Below are 27,088 nucleotides of genomic sequence, written 5' to 3'. Positions count from 1 at the left end.
TTTAAAGTGATGAAACGGAAAAACCTACAACCAAGATTACTCTAACCAGCAAGGATCTCATTCAGATTTGACGGAGAAATTAAAACCTTTACAGACAAGCAAAAGTTAAGAGAATTCAGCATCACGAAACCAGCTTTACAACAAATGCTAAAGGAACTTCTCTAGGCAGAAAACACAAGAGAAGGAAAATACCTACAAAAACAAACCCAAAACAATTAAGAAAATGGTAATAGGAACATACATATTGATAATTACCTTAAATGTAAATGGATTAAATGCTCCAACCAAAAGACATAGAGTGGCTGAATGGATACAAAAACAAGACCCATATATATGTTGTCTACAAGAGACCCACTTCAGACTTAGGGACACATACAGACTGAAAGTGAGGGGATGGAAAAAGATATTCCATGCAAATGGAAATCAAAAGAAAGCTGGAGTAGCAATTCTCATATCAGACAAAACAGACTTTAAAATAAAGACTATTACAAGAGACAAAGAGGGACACTACATAATGATCAAGGGATCAATCCAAGAAGAAGATATAACAATTGTAAATATTTATGCACCCAACATAGGAGCACCTCAATACATAAGGCAAATACTAACAGCCGTAAAAGGGGAATCCACAGTAACACAATTATAGTAGGGGACTTTTAACACACCATTTTCACCTATGGATAGATCATCCAAAATGAAAATAAATGAGCAAACACAAGCTTTAAATGACACATTAAACAAGACAGACTTAACTGAGATCTATAAGACATTCCATCCAAAAACAACAGAATACACTTTCTTCTCAAGTGCTCATGGAACATTCTCCAGGATAGATCATATCTTGGGTCACAAATCAAGCCTTGGTAAATTTAAGAAAATTGAAATCATATCAAGTATCTTCTCCGACCACAATGCTATGAGACTAGCTATTACAGGAAGAAAACTGTAAAAAATACAAACACATGGTGGCTAAACAATATGCTACTAAATAATCAAGAGATCACTGAAGAAATCAAAAAGGAAATCAAGCAATACCTAGAGACAAATGACAATAAAAACACGATGACCCCAAAACCTATGTCATGCAGCAAAAGCAGTTCTAAGAGGGAAGTTTATAGCAATACAATCCTACCTTAAGAAACAAGAAACATCTCAAATAAACAACCTAACCTTACACCTAAAGCAATTAGTGAAAGAACAAAAAAACCCCCAAAGTTAGCAAAAGGAAAGAAATCATAAAGATCACATCAGAAATAAATGAAAAAGAAATGAAGGAAAAAGCAGCAAAGAGCAATAAAACTAAAAGCTGGTCCTCTGAGAAGATAAACTAAATTGATAAACCATTAGCCAGACTCATCAAGAAAAAAAGGGACAAGACTCAAATCAACAGAATTAGAAATGAAAAAGAAGTAACAACTGACACATCAGAAATACAAAGGATCATGAGAGATTACTACAAGCAACTATATGCCAATTAAATGGACAACCTGGAAGAAATGGACAAATTCTTAGAAAAGCACAACCTTCCAAGACTGAACCAGGAAGAAAGAGAAAATATAAAGACTAATCACAAGCACTGAACTTGAAACTATGATTAAAAATCTGCAACAAACAAAAGCCCGGGACCAGATGGCTTCAAAGGTGAATTCTATCAACCATTTAGAGAAGAGCGAACACCTTCTCAGACTCTTTCAAAATATAGCAGAGGGAGGAAGACTCTCAAACTCATTCTACGAGGTCACCAACACCCTGATACCAAGACCAGACAAAGATGTCACAAAAAAAGAAAACTACAGGCCAATAACACTGATGAACATAGTTGCAAAAATCCTCAACAGGGCTTCCCTGGGGGCGCAGTGGTTGAGAGTCCACCTGCCGATGCAGGGGACGCAGGTTCATGCCCTGGTCCGGGAAGATCCCACATGCTGCAGAGCAGCTGGGCCTGTGAGCCATGGCCACCGAGCCTGCGCGTCCGGAGCCTGTGCTCCGCAACGCGAGAGGCCACAACAGTGAGAGGCCCGCGTACTGCAAAAAAAAAAAAAAGAAAATCCTCAACAAAATACTAGCAAGCAGAATCCAACAGCACATTAAAAGGATCATATACCATGATCAATTGGGGTTTATCCCAGGAATGCAAGGTTTCTTCAATATACGCAAATCAATCAATGTGATACACCATATTAACAAACTGAAGGATAAAAATCATATGATCTCAATAGATGCAGAAAAAGCTTTCAACAAAATTCAACACCCATTTATGATAAAAACTCCAGAAAGTGGGCACAGAAGGAACCTATCTCAACATAATAAAGGCCACATAAGACAAACCAGCAGCCAACACCATTCTCAATGGTGAAAAACTGAAACCATTTCCTCTAAGATCAGGAACAAGACAAGGGTGCCCACTCATCACTATTATTCAACACAGCTTTGGAAGTTTTAGCCACAGCAATCAGAGAAGAAAAAGAAATAAAAGGAATCCAAATCAGAAAAGAAGTAAAACTATCACTGTTTGCAGATGACATGATACTATACATAGAGAATCCTAAAGATCCTACCAGAAAACTACTAAAGCTAATCAATGAATTTGGTAAAGTAGCAGGATAAAAAATTAATACACAGAATCTCTTGCATTCCTATAAACTGACGACGAAAAATCTGAAAAAGAAATTAAGGAAACACTCCCATTTACCATTGCAACAAAAAGAATAATAAAATACTTAGGAATAAAACTACCTATGGAGACAAAAGACCTGTAGGCAGAAAACTATAAGACACTGATGAAAGAAATTAAAGACGATACTATTTACATGGAGAAATATACCATGTTCTTGAACTGGAAAAATCAACATTGTGAAAATGACTATACTACCCAAAGCAATCTACAGATTCAATGCAATCCCTATCAAACTACCGATGGCATTTTTCACAGAACTAGAACAAAAAATTTTACAATTTGTATGGAAACACAAAAGACCCCAAATAGCCAAAGCAATCTTGAGAAAGAAAAACGGAACTGAAGGAAACAGGCTCCCTGACCTCAGACTATACTACAAAACTACATTAATCACGACAGTATGGTACTGGCACAAAAACAGAAATACAGATCAATGGAACAAGATAGAAAGCCCAGAGAAAAGGTGAACATGTGTGTGTGGGTTTACCTTTGATAAAGGAGGCAAGAATATACAATGGAGAGATGATAGCCTCTTCAGTAAGTGGTGCTGGGGGCTTCCCTGATGGTGCAGTGGATAAGAATCTGCCTGCCACTGCAGGGGACACGGGTTTGATCCCTGGTCCGGGAAGATCCCACATGCCGCAGAGCAACTAAGTTCATGCACCACAACTACTGAGCCTGTGCTCTAGAGCCCATGAGCCACAACTACTGAAGCCCGTGTGCCTAGAGCCCGTGCTCTGCAACAAGAACGGCCACTGCAATGAGAAGTCCGCACACCACACGAAGAGTAGCCCCCGATCACCACAAGTAGAGAAAACCCGCGCGCAGCAACGAAGATCCAACACAGCTAAAAATAAATAAATAAAATTTTAAAATAAACAAGCTTTACAAACATTAAAAATAAAAAAAAACTGGTGCTGGGAAAACTGGACAGCTACATGTAAAAGAATGAAATTAGAACACTCCCTAACACCATACACAAAAATAAACTTAAAATGGATTAAAGACCTAAATGTAAGGCCAGACACTATAAAACTCTTAAAGGAAAACACAGGAAGAACACTCTGACATAAATCACAGCAATATCTTTTTTCACACACCTCCTAGAAAAATGGAAATAAAAACAAAAATAAACAAACGGGACCTAATGAAACTTAAAAGCTTTTGCACAGCAAAGGAAATCATGAACACGATGAAAAGACAACGCTCAGAAGGGGAGAAAGTATTTGCGAATGAAGCAACTGACAAAGGATTAATGTCTAAAATATACAAGCAGCTCATGCAGCTCAATATCAGTAAAACAAGCCAATCCAAAAATGGGCAGAAGACCTAAACAATCTCCAAAGAAGATATAGATTGCCAACGAACACATGAAAGGATGCTCAACATCACTAATCATTAGAGAAATGCCAATCAAAACTACAATGAGGTATCAACTCACACCAGTCAGAATGGCCATCATCAAAAAATCTACAAACAATAAATGCTGGAGAGGGTGTGGAGAAAAGGGAACCCTGTTGCACTGTTGGTGGGAATGTAAATTGATACAGCCACTATGGAGAACAGTATGGAGGTTCCTTAAAAAACTAAAAATAGAACTACCTCATGACCCAGCAATCCCACTACTGGGCACACGCCCTGAGAAAAGCATAATTCAAGGAGAGTCATGTACCACAATGTCCTTTGCAGCACTATTTACAATACCCAGGACATGGAAGCAACCTAAGTGTCCATCGACAGATGAATGGATAAAGAAGATGTGGCATATATATACAATGGAATATTACTCAGCCATAAAAAGAAAAGAAACTGAATTACTTGTAGTGAGGTGGATGGACCCAGAGCCTGTCATACAGAGTGAAATAAGTCAGAAAGAAAAACAAATACCATATGCTAATACATATATGGCATCTAAAAAAGGTTCTCATGAACCCAGGGGCAGGACAGGAATAAAGACGCAGATGTAGAGAGTGGACTTGAGGGCACGGGGAGGGGGAAGGGTAAGCTGGGACGAAGTGAGAGAGTAGCACTGACATATATAGCTAGCGGGAAGCAGCTGCATAACACAGGCAGATCAGCTCGGTCCTTTATGACCACCTAGAGGGGTGGGATAGGGAGGGTGGGAGGGAGATGCAAGAGGGAGGGGATATGGGGATATATGTATACATGTAACTGATTCACTTTGTTATAAAGAAGAAACTAACACAACATTGTAAAGCAATTATACTCCAATTAAATGTTGAAAAAAAATTATTAAAAGTACTCACAGTTCAGGTGACACTTAGAAAAAGTCACCAGAAAACAAAAGTGGGAAGTGATTGAAATTTTAGCTGACATCAAAGGTCAATTTAAACATGTACTGAACGCAGCCAACTCTGCATGTCACAGATGTTGCACACACTGTGTTTCTTTCAATCAGACACCCGCCCTTGATCCCACATGCTTCCACAGCTGCCATCCCACTTTTCATTCACAACCCAGCTAAGTCTCCAACTCCACAGTCAACCAGCTTCTAGGCCTTGTCCACCCTTGTCAACATCGCTCGTGACCTTCGAACCTCCAAGACACCAGAAACGTCAGTGTTGTAAAAGCAAGGGAAAAAGTGAAGAACTGTGTCAGAGTGAAGACTAACAATGAAATTGGTTGGAAGCTTTTTGTTATAAAGACATTACTGGAACAATTGGCAAAATCTGAATGGAATCTCTGGGTGAAGGGATATACGGGAATTCTCTGTATCATTCTTGCAATAACTCATTGGAGAAACAAAGCCAGAGCGGGAGCTATCAGTACACTGGGCTTAATTAGAAGAGGGCCAAACTGGAACTTCACACCACTTTCCAAAACACACACAATTTTAGTTAAGTTCTGGCTTGGCTGGTAGGAGAAGCCCCTTGCATACAGCATTCTGTTACCAAGGTAGGTTTTAGTATCCAACTGTTGAGATTCAAGATAAGTGCTTTTTTTTTTCTAGCAGAGTTTAGAAAAAGGAAGCGGCCTAAATCATTTCCACGCTAAAATAAGTTATCTAGCAGAAAGATATACTATTTAAACTCTATCAAGAGCCAAAGAGTGAAATAAGAGGAGTGCTTCACTTTAGGCAGAAACAGGAGGTTATCGTTAGTCCAGGACTAAATGGCTGTAAAAGGAGGTCTGGGAAGGTCTGAACTCTGTGATGAATTTACACGAAGTGAGTGGGGGAAGAGGGGAATGCCATGCCTGTGTAGCAAGATCTTTGACACAGATGGCCATAAGTCTTGAATAAAATGTTATATAGTAAATAATTTCCCATAATTTTTTTAACGTTTCACACTTTCCAAACTCCTTTTCCATCCCGTAACTCCTTTGAACCATACAACAAAATTGGAAAAGTCAGTGATTAACTGTATAAATTCCAGTACTATTTTCTTCTTGACTAGATTTTTAAGTCAATATCTTTCACTAAAATTCAAAGTGAAACAAAACAAGAGTTATAAGTAACCTTCCATGGATCTCTCTACCCCTGTGTAAATTTCCCTAAATAGAAATTTAAACAATGAGAGATCTCAATATTAACTAATAAGCAAAACTACTAATCGAGAAGGGAAAAATAGAGACTTTATACATTAATTTTAACAAGGAATAATCAGACCACAAAGCACTCATAGAGGTAAAGTAAAAGAGGCCACGTACAGCTTAATATCTGCATTTTTTCATTTGGATCAAGTAGATAAAAAAAATGAGGCCACAGCACCCAGTCCCAGAGGTCCTCAGAAGATTTAACACTCAAAGGCTAATTCACATTCCAAACCATTCACAAAGAAAGGTATCCTATTTGTTAATAAAACCCATTCAACAGATAACTTAGCGATTCATCTTTGGGTTTGTGAAACTGGGATGACACACAGGGCACATTTCTTGTTTTTATTTCAACATTTAAAATATTCACAGATGCAGTATATTCATTGACATCTCCATGGAAGATGTACCAAACAAAGCAGACACGTATTCCACAATTACAGAATTACATATTTGTTACTATGTGAATGTTTACCCCTAGAGTTTATCTGGAAAAACACCACTTAAAGAAAAAAAGCAAAAACTTTTGAGTGTTTCACTGGATTTTCCATAAAAAGTGAGTTGCAAAGAATTTAAGGAGAGATACCTAAATATTAGCACTTTTTTAAAATTTCAAACTTTTATAGTTCTCTTCTAACATACCGCCATCAGGAACATTTAAATAATTAATACTCAGTTCTTTCTCTTTTCCCCTCAATAGCCAAGCCAGAACGTACTTACTTTTCCTGTCTTTTTTCCTAAACACATTATGAAGAATAGGCTGACCATCACAGCATCTTGACTAGCTAATGAGGTAGGAATATTCTTCTTTCAAAAGAAGTTCTTAAGCATTTATGAAGCAAAATAAAAAAGAATAAAATTATGAGTTTTTCTTTAGTGGTTGTTCTTTAAAGGCCAAGAGCATTAGAAATTGGTCAAATGCTGCTTGTACCTTAAAAAGACAAAAATCCACTAGAAAGGCCCTGCTACTGCACAGATTCGTGGGCTGGCGTGAATTAAATTCATTTTGGCATTACCAGGCTAAGAAACCATTGCCTGAAAATGTCACACTTTCTTCCTGGAAGAAATCTTACCAAGAAGGTAAAGTTTAAATAGAAAACAATATACCCTATCTTTTCTTTCCAGCACAAGTTATTTTAAAAAGTCTCTTCTTTTAACCCAGTTCTCATCCTTTTCTACACACACACAAGATTAATAATTTCTGTATATTACATATCCAGTAATGTACTGAAATGAATTAACCAAGAACATTACCAAAGTCTGCCAGAGAAACACTCCTTATTTCAAAGTTTGAATGACATAATACTAAACAGCTAGAAAATGCCTAGGTAACAGATTGCAGCACATCTCTGTATTAGCATATTGTTTCAAAATGCATACACCTTGTAATTTCACATAAACCTAGGAAATTTACCCATTACTCCCTCTTCATCTACACCAAAATCAGAGTTCTGTGTTCTAACTACCCTTTCTGTACATACAATAAGGAATACTTTACAAATCTACCCAATTCAGTTAATATGTTCCCAAATAAGGGGCAAGTTTTCAAACAAGTATGATTTGTCTAAAATACGTATTCTGAACACTTTAATATCTATTATGTGATGAAGGCTAAAATACCAGAAAAGAGGATTTATTTCCCCAATTATGCACATATTTGGGTTACTGCTAAAAAAACACTTTTTAAAAATCTTAAAAATGTAAAAGAAACACTTAGAACAGCTGCCAGAAAAAAAACTGATAACTCTGTGGCCTGGCAGATGGTTTCGAAATCAAGTCCTTGACAACTCTGCTATAAAATGTTTTAGACATAGTAATCAAACTTGTTATAATAGTGCAACTCTCTGATATGGTAGCAACCATTTGAGATTAGCCACCAAATGTCAGCAAGAATTTTTTACATGTCTTTAAACCTTTCTTTTCACTATTCTATCTAGAACTGTGTCCTATCAATGTGATCAAGATATCATGTGTTATCATTTAGTGTGAAGAGAATTCCTTCCTCTTCACGGCCACCTTTTGTAATTTCAGTTATAGTTTCTTTACATTCTTCTCTAAGGCACACCATGTCCTATTTATTGCTGCAAAGCCCCTGAAATCTGTGCCTCAACCTATGTCTGCTTCATCATTATGGTTCAATGAAAATCACTTCAGAGTGCCTGCTAAAACTTAGTAACATTAAGTCTAGAATGCCATAGTCCCATACATGAACTGCAAAAGAACCAAGTCTACTGAAGCAAAGGCTAAAAAACACAAGTATGTGCTCTTTGTGCTCTTTCCCCTAAAAACTGACCACATTATCTACTATGACAGTTAAGCTCAGTGACATCTCTGGCTATATATAATCCATATTCAATGTTATAAAATAAAATGTTAGGCCAGTAAGCTTTCACAATTTTTATTAAATCCTAGTCTAATTTAACAATATCTGATTTTATAGACATCATCCCATGGTGAATATGTTTAATAAGTGAAAGCAAATCAGACATCTAAGTCATTATTTTCTGCAGACTAAGCAATAAGATAACAACTACACAGAACACTACAGGTAATGACATACATACATTTACTTGCTCGGAGTTTTCATACAAGCCATGTTGTTTATCAAACTATATCTCCTAATATTTAATACAGTAGAATTAGTGATTGTAGTTCTCATATAATATTTTACTTACAAGTACCTTATTGAGATAAGTAACATTTTGACAGTTTCAGACTTTCCAAATTAGCATAATATACTCAAGAAAAAGCAAAAAGCGAAACGAAAACTGAACATAACAAGTTATTAAAAGGAAAATGAAGTGAAGAAAAAAAGGGGAAAGTGAAATATCATTGGGGTGGGGGGAAAAGAAAAAAAATCAAACAAGTCCAGATATTTGACTAGAAGGAAACAGATTAACCATGAATTTCACAAATTTTCTAAATTCAATGCGATGCTAATCCTTTTGAACGTAAAAGCTGAGTTGAAACTAAAAGGTCGATAAACTGTTACTTTTGGCCTTAAATAGTACCAACTTTTCTGATCAAAGAAGGCCACAACAGTTAAGATTGTATTACTTGATTTTATTTTACACTAGGTGGTGGACACAAAAGCAATCCTCCTTAATAAAACTGACAATTAGCTTCACTCAGAACATTTTTAATAATGCGCATTTAAAAAGAAGTATTCATCTTACAAATTGTTCTGCAATCCAAATATACAATAGCTTGGAAAACAATGTTTAGAAAACAAAAGCCAATGTAAAAAGACAGATTAAAACAACTAAAACAGCACAGGTTTTACATTGCTCTGATTTTACAGTTTTCTTACTGCATCATCAATGTCAGAAATCTGTTCCTTCAGCTGGCTCCACTGCTCAGGATTTAAAGAAATACCTAAAAAAAAAAGTTTAAAAATCAAAAATTGAATACCTACTTAAGCTCTCTTGAGGATTTTCATACTTCCAAATAAAATGCTGTTTTATCTAAATTGTCATTTTGAATGGCACAATAGTACATTAAGAATCAAATCCCTTACGTTTGTTAATTACACATTCATCACAATTACCTTAGCAGGTAAATCTTATACCCAGTTTTACTTTCAACACTGCATCCTGCATAATGCCTATTATACCCAGTGAGCGCAAATGATGATTTGAAGATTTATCTCACAAGTGCTTGCAAACTAGCAGGCTATGTGGCCAGACCCAGATTCGGTATGTGACACCCCATTTCTACAACCAGTTGTTTCCAACATTTGCTCAAAATTTCCACAGGAACTCAGCATGAATGACTGTGCTGAGCTCTTCCAGAAGCACTCACTTCACTTTGGAAAAATCCCCGAGACACGATCCAAAGAGGACTTCTTAGACTGTGCATACTGGTTAAGAGTGCACTCTGGGGCTTCCCTGGTGGTGCAGTGGTTGAGAGTCTACCTGCCAATGCAGGGGACGTGGGTTCAAGCCCTGGTCTGGGAAGATCTCACATGCCGCGGAGCAACTGGGCCCGTGAGCCACAATTACTGAGCCTAGGCATCTGGAGCCTGTGCTCCACAACAAGAGAGGCCGCAATAGTGAGAGGCCCGTGCACCGCGATGAAGAGTGGCCCCCGCTTGCCACAACTAGAGAAAGCCCTCGCACAGAAAGGAAGACCCAACACAGCCATAAATAAATAAAGAAATAAATTTAAATCATATGGGCTTCTAAGACCTCTGCTTAAAAAAAAAAGAGTGCACTCTGGAGTCATGCTGCCAGGGTTCAAATCCCAGCCTCACTGTCACTAACTCTATGGCCTTTAAAAAATTAATTACCTCTAAACCTCAGTTTCCTCATCAGTAAAATGCTGCTTATAACTCAAAGGGTTGTTGTGAATAATTAAATTAGCTAATGTGAATAAAATCTCAGCCTATCACCAGACACATAAACATTTAAAACATTAGCTAATGACATGTTCCTATTTAAGACATAAAAGTATGAACAGAAAGTACTTTGTGCTTTAAACTTACAATGTTCTAATGCCTGACCCTTATAAGTACAGAAATAAACTAGAATTGGAAGATTAATGAATTTCTCAGAAAACTGCTGGGAGGCCATGAAGTTGAGAGGAAAGAGGAGAATATATTAGGGCAATACTTAGGAAGGGCTAATCAAATCATTTTAGTAAATGTTTGCAGGAAAAAGAAAAGAAATCTGGCATTGGCTACACTGGGACAACTTGAATGATCAATCCAGAAGTAGCCTGAAGAAGAAAAGGGTACGAAAGCATATAAAGGTTAAGTTTAATACAGTCAAAAATTACATGAAGCAAACAAGTGGTACTTTTCAAAATGACATGCAGGCAGAGTAGAAGAAAGGAAGGAGGCATTTTTTTCATTAACTAAGGATCCATCTAAAGCAGCTAACCAGCCAAATACATGAATTTCTGTTGGTACACAAATGTTCTGTAGCTATTCGGTGAATGAATAAAGCATGCTTCTGTGATGATGACATGCTTGGGACTGGACGAAGCAAAAATGGAAGGAGGACAAAGACCCACTTAAAGGATACCACCCTAAAGAATATCTGTTTGGAGATGAACCAAAAGGAAACACTGTAAACCAGGATTTTCCATTCCTGATTTTACACCTTCCCAGTGCCCCCATTCTACTTCAGAATTGATGTAATCTTTTTAAAGGTATATTCAAGTAAATTAGCAGCCAACTGAAGTGATATTAGGGGTATTATTGGGGGGAGGGAGGGAGATATTTCAACAAGCTTTTACTTAAGACATTTCATTAAAATAAGTTAAGTGTCTTGTCCAAAAAGGCTACAGGGACTTCCCTGGTGGTCCAGTGGTTAAGACTCCACACTTCCACTGTAGGGGGCACAGGTTCCATCCCTGGTCAGGGAACTAAGATCCTGCATGCCGCACAGTGTAGCCAAAAAAAAAACAAAAAAAAAACAAAAAAGGCTACAGAAGATAAAGAGAATCAACTCAAGGAGGATCTCCCATGCCCTATGCACCATCAACATTATTTCAATTTCAAATAAAGTCCAAACAATTTCAAGCTTAGATAATTTTAAATTTAGTCCCAACATTAGGACCAAATTCAGGAAATTAAATCTTACCTTTCCTTCCTGGTTTCATTTCACCTTCTGGATCCATCCAGTATTCTCTAATATCAATTAAGACTTTCCCTTTAAAGTCCCGAACACTGACATACCTCATTTTCCCAATCTGCAAACGAAACAAAACATAAAAAGGTGTTCAACAATGGCATCCATATTTATATTCACACTTGCTGCACACTCACTCTACTTTTAATCACAAAAATAATTACTATTCTCAATATCAAAACTACACCAAAGGAACTATCACTGTTAAAATCTTTCTAAAAAGATGAAAAAAGCCCATCTCACGTTTCCAACCACTTTTACATTAAATTGGGACATACATAACAAAGTATTATTCAGCTTTAAAAAAGCAGGAAATTCTGTCACGTGCTATTTACAACAAGGATGAACCTTGAGGACATTATGCTATGTGAAATAAGCTCATCACAAAAAGATACATACTGGATGATTCCAGTACTTAACATGAGGTACCTAGGGACTTCCCTGGTGGCCCAGTGGTCAAGAATCCACCTGCCAATGCAGGGGACATGGGTTTGATCCCTGGTCCAGGAAGATCCCACATGCCACGGAGCAACTAAGCCCTTGCGCCACAACTACTGAGCCCACACACTGCAACTACTGAAGCCCATGTGTTCTAGGGCCCACGTGCTGCAACTACTGAAGCCTGTGTGCCTAGATCCCGTGCTTTGCACCAAGAGAAGCCAACGCAGTGAGAAGTCCACACACTGCAACAAAGAGTAGCCCCCACTCGCCGCAACTAGAGAAAGCCCCCGCTCAGCAACAAAGACCCAACGCAGCCAAAAAATAGATAAATTTTTTAAAATTTCATATGCTTTAAAAAAAAAAATACGAGTTACCTAGAATAGTCAGATTAAGATAGAAAGTAGAATGATTACCAGGGGCTGGGGGGAGATCGGGAGAAAAGGGGAGTTGTTATGTAACAGTTTTACAAGATGAAAATATTCTGGAGCTCTGTTTCACAATAAAGTGAACATACGTAACATTACTGTATGCTTAAAAATGGTTAAGATGATAAGTTTTATGTTAAGTGTTTTTTTTTAACCATAAAGATCATTACAAAGCAAAATCTTGCACAAACCACAACCGTAGGAATCCATAGACTCAGCTAGCTACACTGCTTTAGCAACCATTCTGAATATAAGAATCCAAAGTTCCAGTCAACAGTAACATGAGATGGCTTTTCCTTTTAGACATTCATTTCAAATAACATCTTTAATACACTCCACTTACAGTCGCAAACTGAGAACTTAAAACTGTCCACAGAAAACTATTTTTCAAAAACCTTCTACTGCTGTTAACACAAACTACAGATTGCACAGGGAAGGAAAACGCTTACTCAACCAAGTGTCTATAAGCACCTTCCAGTATAGCTGATCAAAACCTCTACCTCTACCTATCTGACTCACTTTAAACCTACTCTTCAATCTTCCTGACTTAAATACTAGCTGTGATGTTGTGCTTGAAACACATCATCATGTAAAAGTTGCTTTCCCTATAAACCTGGGTCCCTTAATGATTAAATAATCCCTTTTATTGGGATATCAAGTATTGCTATAGTAGAAGGACAGTTGTGCTGATACAAGTACACATTTATGGTTTCCATCTTGCCTATGTCCTCTCAGGCTGCTTTTTCTTGTCTCAGGTCTTGTTCATTTTCGTTCTCAAATTTCTCATCCCACTGGTGTGCCCCCTATTTGCTTGGTATGCCTCATGCTTTATGGAGAAAATACAGTCCATCAGGTATGGTTAAGTGCCTTCAAATCTCTCTTCTCAGTACTTACCCACATCTTCATCAATTCTTAAGTTCTTTACCTTTTGTATCCCATTTCTTGCGTATACAGCTGACCCCTGAACAACTCAGAGGTTAATTCAAGTATAATTTATACCTCGGCCCTCCACATCCGAGGATTAACCAACCACAAACCATGCAGTATTGAGTATTGAAAAATATCTGTGTATAAGTGGACCCAGGCAGTTCAAACCTGCATTATTTGAGGGTCAACTGTACATTCTTTCCCTTTCTGTTGGTTTCTTATCTACCATTTCCAAACATGCTCATTCTCCTCTTTCTATAAGGCATTTTCCCTAATCAGCATTGTATAACTTTCCTCATGTTTCCTTCCTCCCTTTATTGCTCATCTTTGAAAGGCAAGAATTGCTGTTTCCATTGATTAAACTCCCAATGCCTATGCTAAAGTCACGAGTGATCTTACTGTCATTTTTAACGGCTTTATTTTTTACAGTCCTTTGTGTCCCCTAGTGCCTGTCATTCCGGGTTCCGAGCAAACTGTTTTAATGGATGAACTAAATAAATAAGACCAAAATAATTATCACAGTGAAACTCCCAATAGTGATTTATAACACTGATTTAATACCTGACAGATTTTTAAGTATCTTAGGCACCTACAGCACTGAACTGAACATTGTTTCATTTTGGTTTTTAAGGTAAGCCCATGTGACAGATGAATAGATAAAATTAAAATACACTGAAAACCTACTAAAGTAATACTGATTAGGTAAGTCAAGTAAGCATTCAGTGTGGGCTTGAGTAGTGCAAGAGACTTCGGGTGGTGGAATTTGACCTTGAAAAATGACAGGCCATTAATTAAGCAAAAGGGAGAAAAAAGTGATGACATAGACCAAGGAAAGCAGAAAGATACAATACTGATGAGATTCAAAAGGCTGAATAGATGGAGCTATACTGAAAAGGACTTGAAAAGCCAGGAAGAGAATTCTGAAGCCTTTATAGGTCCCTGAACTATGGACAAAAAAGAAAAAAAGAAAACCAGAAGCAGAAAAACAGGGTTACAACTTTAAAATTTCACTAGAAAAAAAGTTAAAGATCAAGACTGAAAGCAACCTTTTTTTAAAAAACAGTGTAAGTATATGAACGGCATTTTATCAGTCTTAAATTAGTAATAACAAGTACTCAGTTATTTTATGTAAAAAGCATGGTACAATACAGTTAACACATTGTTAGCTAGCTTCACTTCTACCCTCGATCCCTAGAAACTTCTAACAAGCTTCCTCACCCACAATTTCAATGAGGTGTGTATAAATGTTTGTTTGCCACAGATGAACTTAAAAAGAGGCATGTTCTTTCTCCCAAACGTGACTGACCATCCACATACTTAAAACTTTGTGAATTTACAATTTGAAGTCCCTAATCACTCTTCAAATAACTTGTGTTTGACTATTATAAATAAGAAATTATACAAAGTAGGGAAAAGTTATAGGTCAATAAACTGACTCTCTTAAAATCTGGCAATAATGATTCAGGGAACACCAGCACCAAAGAACTGTGGGGGTGAAAGGACGGGAAGCCTGAGGACGCAGACCGATGCTGCTCTACCAACATCTGAACCCCTTATTGTAACCAAAAACTTACTGTGCGTTTTCTTTTGTATACTGCCCCTTAATATATTCAGTGTTCACTTTATTTTTTTTTAATTTTTTTCTCCAGTGTTCATTTTAGCATAAAAAGCTTTAACGTGAATTTTCAAATAAAGTTGGGCCCTACAGAAAACGGCACCACGTTTATCCCATGACTTTTCATTCTCCCAGCCCAAAGCACCAAATCCACAGTATGCACATTCATTCCAGAGTTTAAGCAATAGAGGCGCTAGAGGAAAAAGAAGAGTCAGAAGGATACTTTGCCCCTAACATCGGGAATAAAGCAAGGATGTCTGCTCTCACCACTTCTTTTCAATATTGTACTGGAAATACTAGCAATAAAGCAAGAAAAAGAATGAAAAGGATGATGTAAAAACAAAAATCATCATCAACAGAGAAATCTAAGAAGTCCTAAAAAATACATATATAACATGTAAATATATAAAATATAGAATATATATTATATGTATACTTACATATATTATGTAATATCGTACATATTGTTTAGCAATGAACAACTGGAAAATGAAGTTAAACAACACATTTTAAAAAAGTGGTTCTGAAGAACCTAGGGGCAGGACAGGAATAAAGACGTAGACATAGAGAATGGACTTGAGGACACAGGGAGGGGGAAGGGTAAGCTGGGACGAAGTGAGAGAGTGGCATGGACTTATATATACTACCAAATGTAAAACAGATAGCTAGTGGAAAGCAGCTCAGTGCTCTGTGACCACCTACAGGGGTGGGATTGGGAGGGTGGGAGAGAGGGAGACGCAAGGGGGAGGAGATATGGGGATATATGTATAGCTGGTTGACTTTATTATACAGCAGAAACTCACACACCACTGTAAAGCAACTATATTCCAATAAAGATGTTAAAAAAATAAAATAAATCAAAAAAAAAGAAACAATACATTTGCGATAGAAGCAAAACACAAAATACTTAGGAATAAATTTAGCAAAAGACATACCAGAAGAATCACAAAACAGAGAAATCAAAAAAGATCTAAATAAATGGACAGAGATACTATATTCATGAACAGGAACTTCAATATTGTCAAGTTCCGACTCTTCCCAAATTGATCTTCAGATTTACCCAATCCCAATCAAAATTCCAGTAGACTTTTTGATAAAAATTGACAAGCTGATTATAAAATGTGTATGAAAATACAAAATACATAGAATAACAAAAATAATTCTGAAAGTGAAGAACAGTGTTAAAGGGCTTACACTACCTGATTTCAAGACTCACCATAAAATCATAATTAAGAAAGTGTGGTACTAAAGACAGACATAGAGATCAATGGACTACAACAGAGTTTAGAAATAGATAAATATTTTGTATATTTACTGATTTTCTTTAAAGATCCAAGGTGATTCAACAGGAAAAGAATAGTCTTTTGAACAAATGGTACTGGAATAACTCGATTATCTGTACAGGGGTGAAAAATGAGTCTCAACCCCTATCTCACATTATACACAGAAGAAACTAATTCTACATGGATTAGAGGCCTAAACATGAAAGTTAAAACTATAAAAAGTGTAGCAAAAAAAACACTGGCAAAATTTTTGTTTTTGGCATTGGGGTAGAGAACTGTATCTTAAACAGGAAACAAAAAGCATTAACCAAAAAAGCGAAAAATCGATGAAAATGGACATTTTCAAAATCAAAGCTTTTTAAAGATACTTAAATAAAATAAGTAAACCACAGACTCAGAAAATATTCACAATACTTGTATCTGACAAAGGACTTGTATTTAAAATATTTTTTTAAAATCCCTCAAATTCAATAAATCAAACGACCTTTTAATATGCAAAAGATCTGAACAGAATCTTCAAACAAAAATATCAGACATTAGGGAAATACAAAGTAAAACTACACATCCATTAATTAAAGTGGATAAAATTTTTAAGACTGGTAATACCCAGTGACAATGTGCAGCAATTGGAATCTCATACACTGCTGGTGGGTCTGTAAAATGGTACAGCTACTTTGGAAAAGTCTGACAGCTTCTTAAAGTTAAACATACACTTGGCCTATGACCCAGCAAATACATCTGGTGTTTACCCAAAAGGCGAAAATGTCCACGAAAAGACTTGTACAAGAATATACACAGCAGCTTTATTCCTAATATCCCCAAACTAGAAACAACCCAAATGTCCACCTAAAATGAATGGATAAACGAACTGTAGTACAATCATACAATGGAATACCAATCAGCAATAAAAAAGAACAAACCACTGATACTTGAAACAAGGAATGACCTCAAAACATTATGGTGAGCAAAGGATGTCAGACACAAAACAATACAGACTGTATGATTCCATTTATATGAGGCTCTAGAACAGGCAAAATAAATCTCTAGGGACAGAAATTACATCAGTGCTTACCTGGAGAAAAGGAATGGACTATAAAGGGAGGTCTAGAGGGAACTTTCCAAGGTGATGGAAACGGCCTCACTACAAAAGCATGTACGTTTAGAGAAAGACAAATATCATATGATACTGCTTATATGTGGAATCTAAAAAAATGGTACGAATGAACATATTTACGAAACAGAAATAGAGTCACAGATGTAGAAAACAAACTTATGGTTACCAAGTGGGGGGGGAGGGAGGGAAGGGATAAATTGGGAGATTGGGATTGACATATACACACTACTATATATAAAATAGATAACTAATAAGACCCTACTGTATAGCACAGGGAACTCTACTCAGTAGTCTGTAATGACCTATAGGGGAACAGAATCTATTTGGGCTGGCCAAAAAGTTCGTTCGGGTTTTTCTGTAAGATGTTAGGAAAACCCCGAAAGAACTTCTTGGCCAACCCAATAAAAAGAGTGGATATATGTATATGTACAACTGATCCACTTTGCTGTACAGCAGAAACTAACACAACACTGTAAATCAACCATATTCCAATAAAAATTAAAACAAAAATAAAATTTTAAAAAGCATGTACGTTTTTTACAGCTCACCAAATTATGCTTTAAATGTGTGCATTTTATTGTATATGGATTATATCTCAATAAAGTTTATTTTTGAAAAAAGAAAAGAACTTGCCCAATAGTCACCTCTTCCTTGAGGAGAAATAAAGCTGACAAATTCTTACCAAAAAAAAAAACCAAAAAAACTATCACAGAAAAATGAGGAGGTAGTAGTATAGATATAATAAAAGTAGAAAGAATAAAGATCACTGCACTTACATGTCATAGGAGAAAACAATGACACAACAGAATGCATGTATTTTCACACACACATAATCTGGAGATTAACAAGAGAAAAATAATATGTACGTCATACAGAAGAGTGATTCTTAAATTTTTTTGATTTCCTGTCCCCTTTGGGGTACTGATGGTTATAAATAATCCCTTCAATACAAAAAAATCCAAAAAAAATATTAATTTCATGGACTCCCAAAATAAACCCCCAGGTTAAGATCACCTGGCTCTGTAATAACATAATTTAAAAGTAACAGGTTTATCCTTAAAATCATCAAATCAACTAAAGCAGTATTACTGATCCTTTGTGCTGAATTTTGAAGACGAATAGGGATCCCTCTGAAGAAGAACAGGGATCAAAGTCCCCTGCCTCAATCATTCTGACCTTTTAAGACACAAGTACTAAGTAATTACAAGACAGTTCTCCAATCCACATCACATAAGTCATCTCAGGTAAATTATATCCCTTCGGAACCAAATTCTCAAAATTCAGAGCTGAAGAAACCAGACAAAAGCAAGCATCTAGTAGTATCCCCTCTCTACTCAGGAATCTGCCCAAATCATTCCACAGCTTAAAAGATTAGCATAGTGACTTTCCTTGGGCACAATTCTCTTCAAATTTTACATTTAGAGAGCTGCTTATGTTTGATCCACATTGCTTTACCAAAATTTAAGATCATTTCCTCCAGTTCTATTCTCAAGAGATGGGTATTTAGGTTAAAGAAAAAAAAAAAAAAAAACCCTGTCTTATGGCTGCTAAGCAATACTCAAACAACTTTAATTTAGATTTGATTTGTCTTTGGTAAAGTATACCTGATAACCCAGGTCCTTAAAGATACTAGCAATGTCTAAAAAAGTTCCACTCTGGGAGCTGTCTTCAAGGCATTTTCTTGGTAAATGAAAAATATAGGAAATATATATCTCTATTTTTTTAATTAAATAAATAGATTTTTTTTTAAACTTTACAGAACACAATGAGCATAACTGATTTTCCTTCCAAAAACCCCATCCTTCACCTGTCTTTCCTAAATTATCAAACCATCATTACTAATAAAAATGAAATCCTCATTTTAAATTACATAACCAATATATTCACTAGGTCCGTGAAAAGTCACTCTGAAAATCAGGCCTATATGATCCTCCTAAAGGCACTTTCAAAAGGGTGAGGAGTCTAACAGCCTTTGAGGCTTGGGAACCTCCCAAATGAGGGCTTAAGAACTGAACTCACTTCTTTTGGTGAGATAACCTCCCTATAAAAAAAGAACTGGTTTCCCAAAACTGCTCTAATAGAATAAAATCTCTAAATGTGGGCCCTAGTTTCTTTATCTGTACAATCAGGAGTAAGGGAGACAAGATGAAATCCATTAATAGACCACAGATGCTCTATTATCCAAGTACAAGCAGGCATACAGTGAACAGAATTGATCAGAGAAAAGCCCAAGATAACTGCCAAGCAAATACTTGAAAGTTTTTACCTTTAGTACAAACATTAAGTTGAAATATTCCAAAGCAGTCCTTCATTCTATACAGGAGGAAAGTCTATGAAAGGAAGGGATACTTTCTTGCAGATTTTACATTTCATTCTGCCCCTTAAAATAGCTTCCCACTGCACTTAGAATAAAACTAAAACTCCTAAAACTGGTCTCCCAACAGGAAAGCCCTGAAAGATCTGGCCTTCACCTTCCTCATCAACTAGACCTCCTACCTACACTCTCAGCCAACCTTCTAGGCTCCAGGCACAAGGGCTTCATAATTCCTGCACAATCCAAGCTCTTTCGCACTTCAAGGCATCTGCACATTCTCTGTCAAATTAATCTAATCTGCTCCTAGTTCCTCTAAAATATTCAGAAGACCAAAACCCATAAAAATCCATCTGCATTTTGTCACTTTTTTTACATAATTTTTAATTAAAAAATGTATGTATTTAAGATTTATAACATGATTCAATATACATATTCCGAGTGAAAGACTACTACACTCAAGCTAACATATCATCTCCTTATCCTTACCATTTTTTGTATGATCAGTACGCCTGAAAATCTACTTAGTACATCTCCAATGTTCAATACAGTATTAAGCATAGCTAGCATGTGTCCATTTCTTTATCTAGAGTTATAACAAGACAAAATTGAGTAAAACTTCTATTTTCCCATTCTCACATTAATCCTGGTACTGTCTTTCAAGGACATCAGTAAGCTTTAAAAAAAAAAAATAAGTGCACACACACACAGGCCTTACTTTCTAGTCAAGTAAATGTTTGCAGTTTCATTTTGTCCAACCTTCTGACTTCGACTAATACTAATGTCTCCTTGAAACGCTTATCTTGTTTATGCTCCCACAAAGCACTTATTTTTTTCTTGCTCCCATTACTGTACTCTTCCTATTTTCCTTCACCTTCTCTAACCTATATCCTTTTTTCCTTCCATCCTGAATATCACAAGGCATGTCCTCAGTCACCTCCTCTTCTCCCTCTGGTTTATACTTACTTCAGTGGAAGGTTTCAGTCAACCATACTAATGACCCACATGAACAGTTCCCAACTAAGCCTTCTAGGTTCTAAAGCAGAGACTCTTTATCACACTTACAATCAGATCCAAAAGGCCAAACTTAACCACCTCTGCCATTAAAACTAACTTATTTTCCTCTTATCTATCAATGAAACCTTCATCTCTATTGTCTCTCAAATTTAAAACCAGTCTTCATTGATTGCTTCATTCCTCTAGTCCATTCTTCCTCACCAGCGATCTTAATCATCACTATTTCATCTTCTGGGAAAACCACCTAAGCCCTTACCACCTCACATAATTTATCCCCACTGCCTCTCCCATAAATCCTTCTTGTACCATGATGCCAATAACAAGTCTCCCTAAAACAAGATAAGAAACCCAAGGAAAGAAGCTATGCCAGTCCTGAGTAATTTCATCAAAGCCCTCTAATGAACTTCCCTCACTTTACCTCACTACTCAACCTTAATCCCCACAACAAATAAACTGAGGGCCCATTTTAGTAAACCCATTCACCCTTTCTGTTATCAAGCCAAAACTGGGCAGGTCATACTGCTGTTTCCCCTCCAGTAACATCCTATCCATACTTCACAGCCCAATACTAGACCTATCTCCTCCAAGCTGCTCTCTAAACGTGCAGTTCTCAATCTTTTTTTGCATTTCTCTAACTTTTAAATTCCCATTGTTTTAAATACAGCAAAACTACAGAATTCTAGATTTTAACAATCATCTAGCATCATATAAATTGCTTTCATTTCTACTAACTTGTTCTTATATTTCAAGGAATATCCTTAGTCAAGAGAATTGTAACATACATAAAAGATTATGCATTATCAGATTAAGGTACTTTTAACATTCTTTAGATCAAGCCAGGTAATAATTCCTCTGGAACTAAGGAAATAACCCACTTTACCTGAAACATGTTATCATCTCTGCTGCTGCTGCTCTGCTTAGAAGATGACAGGGCTCTTGAAGTTTCACCAGTCTTTTGCTTTTTTACAGGTTTTTCTGGAGCAACTTGCTTTTTCCTCTTTAACTTGAAAGAAAAACAAGAATATGGTTAAAATCTGCATAAGAACAAAACACATCTCAGGTTCAAAAGATTCCATTACTTTTCAAGACTTAAAGGATCAAAACACTCCATTTATTAATAAAAAAATCATAAATATATACACAAGCAAGTTTCACTTGACAACAGAACTATGAAACTAACCTAGCACTGCTATCTAGTGCAGTGTTTTCAAACTGCTCTCAGAAACCCAAAAGATACTTCAGGCATTAGAGTGGTATTCAGCAGAGAAGCAGTTATTTATAGACTGGGATCCCTCATAAAATTCCTTTGGGAGAGAAAAAAGATGGAGGTATGGGGGCTGCTGCTTTTGAATAAACTTAAACTTTTGGAAACCACTCTAGTAAATTAGTCAGTTACTTATTTTTACAAAGAAAATGTACTAATTAGGAAGAATACAACCAACTTATGATTATTTATGCCTGCCTATTCCAAAAAGAACTTAAGTTGTCTTAGCAAGTTTATGAGTAGGCAAAGCTAAGAAAGGTATTTTGTACTGGGCACCAGAGGTCAACAACTCATCACAAAACTTCCTCATCACAAAAAAATCACTTAAGATAAACAGTAATGTGTTACACTAGCATTCAAAATCAAAACAATGTTTTAAAAGCAGCATTACTCTAAAAGTTTTTCATATAGCTTCATTCTCAAAATGAGCTAACAGGGACTTCTCTGGTGGCGCAGTGGATAAGACTGCGCTCCCAATGCAGGGGGCCTGGGTTTCATCCCTGGTCAGGGAACCAGATCCCGCATACATGCTGCAACTAAGAAGCCCTGGAACCACAACTAAGGAGCCCACCTGCCACAACTAAGACCCGGTGCAACCAAATTAATTAATTAATTTTCTTTATTTATTTAAAAAATGAGCCAACAGTCCATGAAATCCAGTAGAGTTCCCAATCCAAACAGTAGAGGGCAGTCATGTTCCTCAGTGGAAGGTATATAAACTATTGTTTTACCAAATTATGTGATGCTAGGTAAAATACTGATATAATGTATGTATTTACGTACACAAACTGAAAGACTGGATTCATTTAACATAAGTCCTTACAGGATTAACAGTATTATTTGGGATAAATAGCAAAAATTACCTCAGCTCAATAAGCAGAAAGCAATTATTCTTTTTATCAGGGTCTATATAGTCCTTGTGGAATGGCACATACCTGGCACATAAAAGCTCAATAAAAAACTTGTTAAATCAATGTATTCAAATGCTATACCATGTGCAAGTTAAAAAACTAAGAGACATTCCCTTCTTGAATATAGCCATGCATGCTCTTTGAAGTTTTTGTTCAACCTTCCAGGTGATATTATACTATGTACTTTCCTATAAAAATCCATCTCCTCCAAGACTCTCGTATAAGCTCTCTTTTCTTTTAACTAACACTGCTAACTGAGCTCAGAGACACAACTGTGTAAGGTTTTAGGAGATAAAGGACAATTCTGCGTGGAAGAAGCCCTGACTACAGTGTGAGATGCTCAGTTAAGCAGAATGCACAGTTAAGCTTATAGCACAATTATCACCTAACGCAGAAAAACCCTCTTCTATCAAAATGGGTACTTTCATGTTAGCTTTGCTGGGTGCTGATTTAATTAAAAGGAGGGGACCGGAGTAAGTAACATTCTAATTTAAAATGTACCAAGCCAAATTTTACGTAATCCTTGAAGGCTAGATAAACAACAAGGCTGAGAAGACTGTCAAACTGACATCTGCTTTCAAGGAGTTCAGATAACTTGGCTCAACAACTACACAGAATACCTACAGATTAGGAAGATTACTAAATAATGGCAAATAGTGGCTTTGGCCTAAATCTAGTGCTATTCCCCTAGGAAGCCTTAGGAGTCCTAAAAAGCCACAACAGGAAGCTTGTTAATGTCAGAAGACTTGCTCAAGTCTGACGTCGGGGCTTGGCGTGTGCGTGTACAACAAGCACCCTAGGCACTTTAGTCAAGTGGTTCAGGGGCCATCTGCACTTTCAGAAACATCCATCCAGGCTCTCATTTTAAGATTCTGATATGCTGTGCAGTCCTTCAGAACTGGATGTGGGCAATACTGCTGAATTAAGTATCACAAAAATCACATGGTGTATATCACCTTTTTGTCAACTTCACTGTCAGAATCACTGCCAGAAGAGCTTGAAGAAACAAGTTCCTTTGACTTCGGCATTCTGAAAGAAAAATACATTATGTAAATAATTCATAATTTGCTCTACTACCTTCAAATTAACTCTCCCCCAATCAAAGATTCAAGAAGTTCCACAGTTCTTTCTACCATTTTTGGTACTGGAGTTGTTACACTGAGCACATAAGTTATGCTCTTCCAAGTTGAAAATAACATGCAAAGTGAAGAGTTCTGAACCCAGCAAGAAGAACTAAATGTCATACACATCTCATACTCCTACACCTCTCTCTTTCTCAAAGTCAATGGGGTTTTTATACTTCATTTTAGCAGGGTTAGATGTTTATGTTTAGGGTAAACTGCAAAAAGGCAGCTGACAGCAATCCCTGTTAAAACCAAGAAGAAATATGAATTAATTCTCAGTACTGCTTTATACTTGCCACTGAGGAGACTTATGTACAATTATTCACTGTCGGAACTGATATCAACTTACACACAGCATGGTGAACAACTGTACTATACAGATGTCGATATTTAATTAATTTTACCATTATAATCCTATTTTTCATATTTTGTATATGTTCTTAATTTTTTTGGCTTTTTGACCATGCCAATCAAAGGAGCAAGTACTGAATCAAAGTTATACATAATTCACAGTTCATTTACATTTTACACTGATTTTCTACTCTGGAATACAACTAAAATTTGAAGAATCTGCTTATGGGAAGGGCAAAACCTTTCCTCCAACTCCTACTATGACCCTAGTTCCCCAGGTCCCCCCAGACAGAGGTACATAGGCCAGTACCTTGCTTTCCCTGTGGATGTTTACAGAGTGCCTGAGGGCAAGGCAGAGTCTTGTGCTTCTATGTTTCCCAAAATTCAAGGACTTTCACGCTGTACCTCTTTTCAAAGCACTTATAATACCAAGTGGTAAAATGCTTATTTTCAAAACAAGTATCTTTTGCTCTCTCCACCTCCATCTCAGAAGAGACTTGAGTCCTATTAACTTCTGTATGCCCTAAAGGATCCAATATACACAACATACACTATAATGTTTGCTGAAAAAAGCGGAGAAAAAGACTTCAAAAAACCCATAAATAATCCAGATCTCGACTAAACTTGCCATTAACAAGGGCACTGAATGCATCCCGAAACAGGAAGTCAAGGTAAAAGAAATGGGCCATCCCTAGCCTAGCCACTAAATTCAAAAAGCTCAAACCATGCCCAAGCCAGCCATGTTGATTTTATCTGGCACTTTCTTGATGCCAAGAGTAGTAAATTCAGAGGGGAGCAAGCAACATTTATAGCCACGTTTTATACATTAATCCTGTTACTGCTCCGCTTTCCAACCTTATCTCCAAAATCAATTTAGTTGTTTTTCATGCTAGCTAATAATGCCAAGAAGCATTTTTTTTTAAAGGTAATCCAACTGAACGTACCCTGTTTTTCACTTTGAAACGGTCAGGCATAACTATACCATCTGTTCATGAAAGGTTCCTGGGGGCCTAAGATCATTTCAAAGAACCACCTCGTGTTTAACCCAAATAAGTCCATCCAACACGAAAACAAGGTAACGGTAACTAAAGCCAGCTTGTTTGAACTTGTAACAAAATGTATTTTCACTTTTACTTAATGAGCCTTTACCGTTCAAGGGGAAAAAAGCGGGGGGGGGGGGAGGGCGGCAGGCTCGCAATTCTGGCGAGGCGCTACTAACAGCGCTGGTGTGGAATATATACAAAACACAACTTAAAAATCTCCGATCTCTGATGAAGGCATGGGGAAGGAGGGATTAGAAAACAAGACATAAAAATAAACTAGGACTAAAAAGCACGCGAATTCGGTACAACACGAGGGTGATAAGCACCAAAACGGAGGAAGGGGGCCGCGCGACGCCAGGCAGCCGCCAGAACCCCGGGGCTGACAACGCCTTGGGCGGTGGGAGACAGGTCGGTCGGAGGGGGCGTGGGAGGCGGCGAAATGCGGAGGAGACGGCGTGGGAGAGGAGGGACTTGCACCAAGCGCCATTTTCTTCCCTCGAAGAGCTCACTACCCCCCAGCAAAGCAGCCATTCACTACCCCAGCGCCAGTCGCCCCCGCCGCACCGCCTGCCTTCCTCCGACCGGGTCCCCGCTCCTGGCGGCAGGGATGAGGACCCCGGAGAGACCTTGGGTAGACGCAGGCCCCGCACGCGCCCCCGCCCGGGCCGCCGCTGCATTGTCCCGGGGGCGCCCCGGCCCCCTTCCCGCGGCTCCTCGCCCCCACCCGGCGCCGCCTCCCCCGCCGCCCCTGGGCCGTTCCCGGGGGCCAGCTTCGGGGGCCGAGAGGCCTGAAGCGCGTGGGGCGCGGGGTCGGGGATGAGGAGGGGTCCAGGAAGGCCGAGGAAGCATGGGGGAGATCAGGCAGCGCCGCCATTTCCCGCGGCCGTCGTCGATGAGAGGGACCGGGGCTGCAGGCGCGCAGCGGCCAGGCTGGCAAGGTGAGGGCCGAACGAGGGCGATTTCGAGGGGGTGGGGGCGGGGTCCGCGCACTCACGCTCCGCTCCGATAGCCGAACTGCCTCCAGCTCGCCCGCTCGCTACTGACAGAGAAACGGAAGTGACGGCAGCAAAGAGACGCCTGCCCCGCCCCGCTGAGACCACGCGCACGTGATGGGGCGTGGCCTCCCCGCCGAAACCAACACCGAGACCCTTTCCAGGGCCTTAAAGGGACCGCCCCTCATCCTGAACCGATGCCACGAAAGTGAGATGCAGCCAAGATTGGATTTGACTTGTGAGTGAGTGAGGGAACGAATAAAACATGAATGACAAGCACCGAGCTTTGCACTTGCTCCATAAATGTTTCTTGTAATAAAGTGAAATGTCTGAAAAAGATCAACACTTCTGGCCCATTTTCCGAGAAAGGATCCTTGCCCGCCACCCACTACTCTGGTATTTGAC

At 37.9% G+C, this 27,088-nt stretch overlaps 1 protein-coding gene across 2 annotated transcripts; it reads right to left on the bottom strand.

Moving 5' to 3' along the window:
• Positions 1-6,552: 6,552 nt before the first annotated feature.
• SUB1 (SUB1 regulator of transcription) lies at positions 6,553-26,766 on the bottom strand. Of its 2 annotated transcripts, XM_079917108.1 has the most exons (6): positions 25,593-25,762; positions 24,959-25,171; positions 24,130-24,202; positions 21,879-22,001; positions 11,818-11,926; positions 6,553-9,607 (listed from the first exon to the last, which is right to left on the bottom strand). In XM_079917108.1, exons 3-6 carry the CDS (start codon positions 24,199-24,201, stop codon positions 9,528-9,530), a joined length of 384 nt encoding a protein of 127 aa, XP_079773234.1. In that variant the 5' UTR covers position 24,202; positions 24,959-25,171; positions 25,593-25,762; the 3' UTR covers positions 6,553-9,527. The 2 variants fall into 2 exon arrangements, with proteins under 2 accessions (XP_079773234.1, XP_079773233.1); XM_079917107.1 differs by lacking the exons at positions 24,959-25,171; positions 25,593-25,762 and adding an exon at positions 26,686-26,766.
• Between the last annotated feature and the right edge of the window lie 322 nt (positions 26,767-27,088).

The sequence above is a fragment of the Stenella coeruleoalba genome (assembly GCF_951394435.1).
Source record: "Stenella coeruleoalba genome assembly, chromosome: 3".
In the NCBI taxonomy this organism is placed as follows: Eukaryota; Metazoa; Chordata; class Mammalia; order Artiodactyla; family Delphinidae; genus Stenella; species Stenella coeruleoalba.
Note: the sequence above shows the minus strand (reverse complement) of the source record. Positions and strands in the feature narration are given on the sequence as shown.

Bases quoted from the DNA above. Each gene is read 5' to 3' on its own strand.
- SUB1 (XM_079917107.1), bottom strand. From the start codon at position 24,201: ATGCCGAAGTCAAAGGAACTTGTTTCTTCAAGCTCTTCTGGCAGTGAT. The intron at 22,002-24,129 runs GTGATATACACC...TTTTCTTTCAAG, and splicing joins ACAGTGAAGTTGACAAAAAG to TTAAAGAGGAAAAAGCAAGT. The intron at 9,608-11,817 runs GTAAGATTTAAT...TTTTTTTTTTAG, and splicing joins AATGAAACCAGGAAGGAAAG to GTATTTCTTTAAATCCTGAG.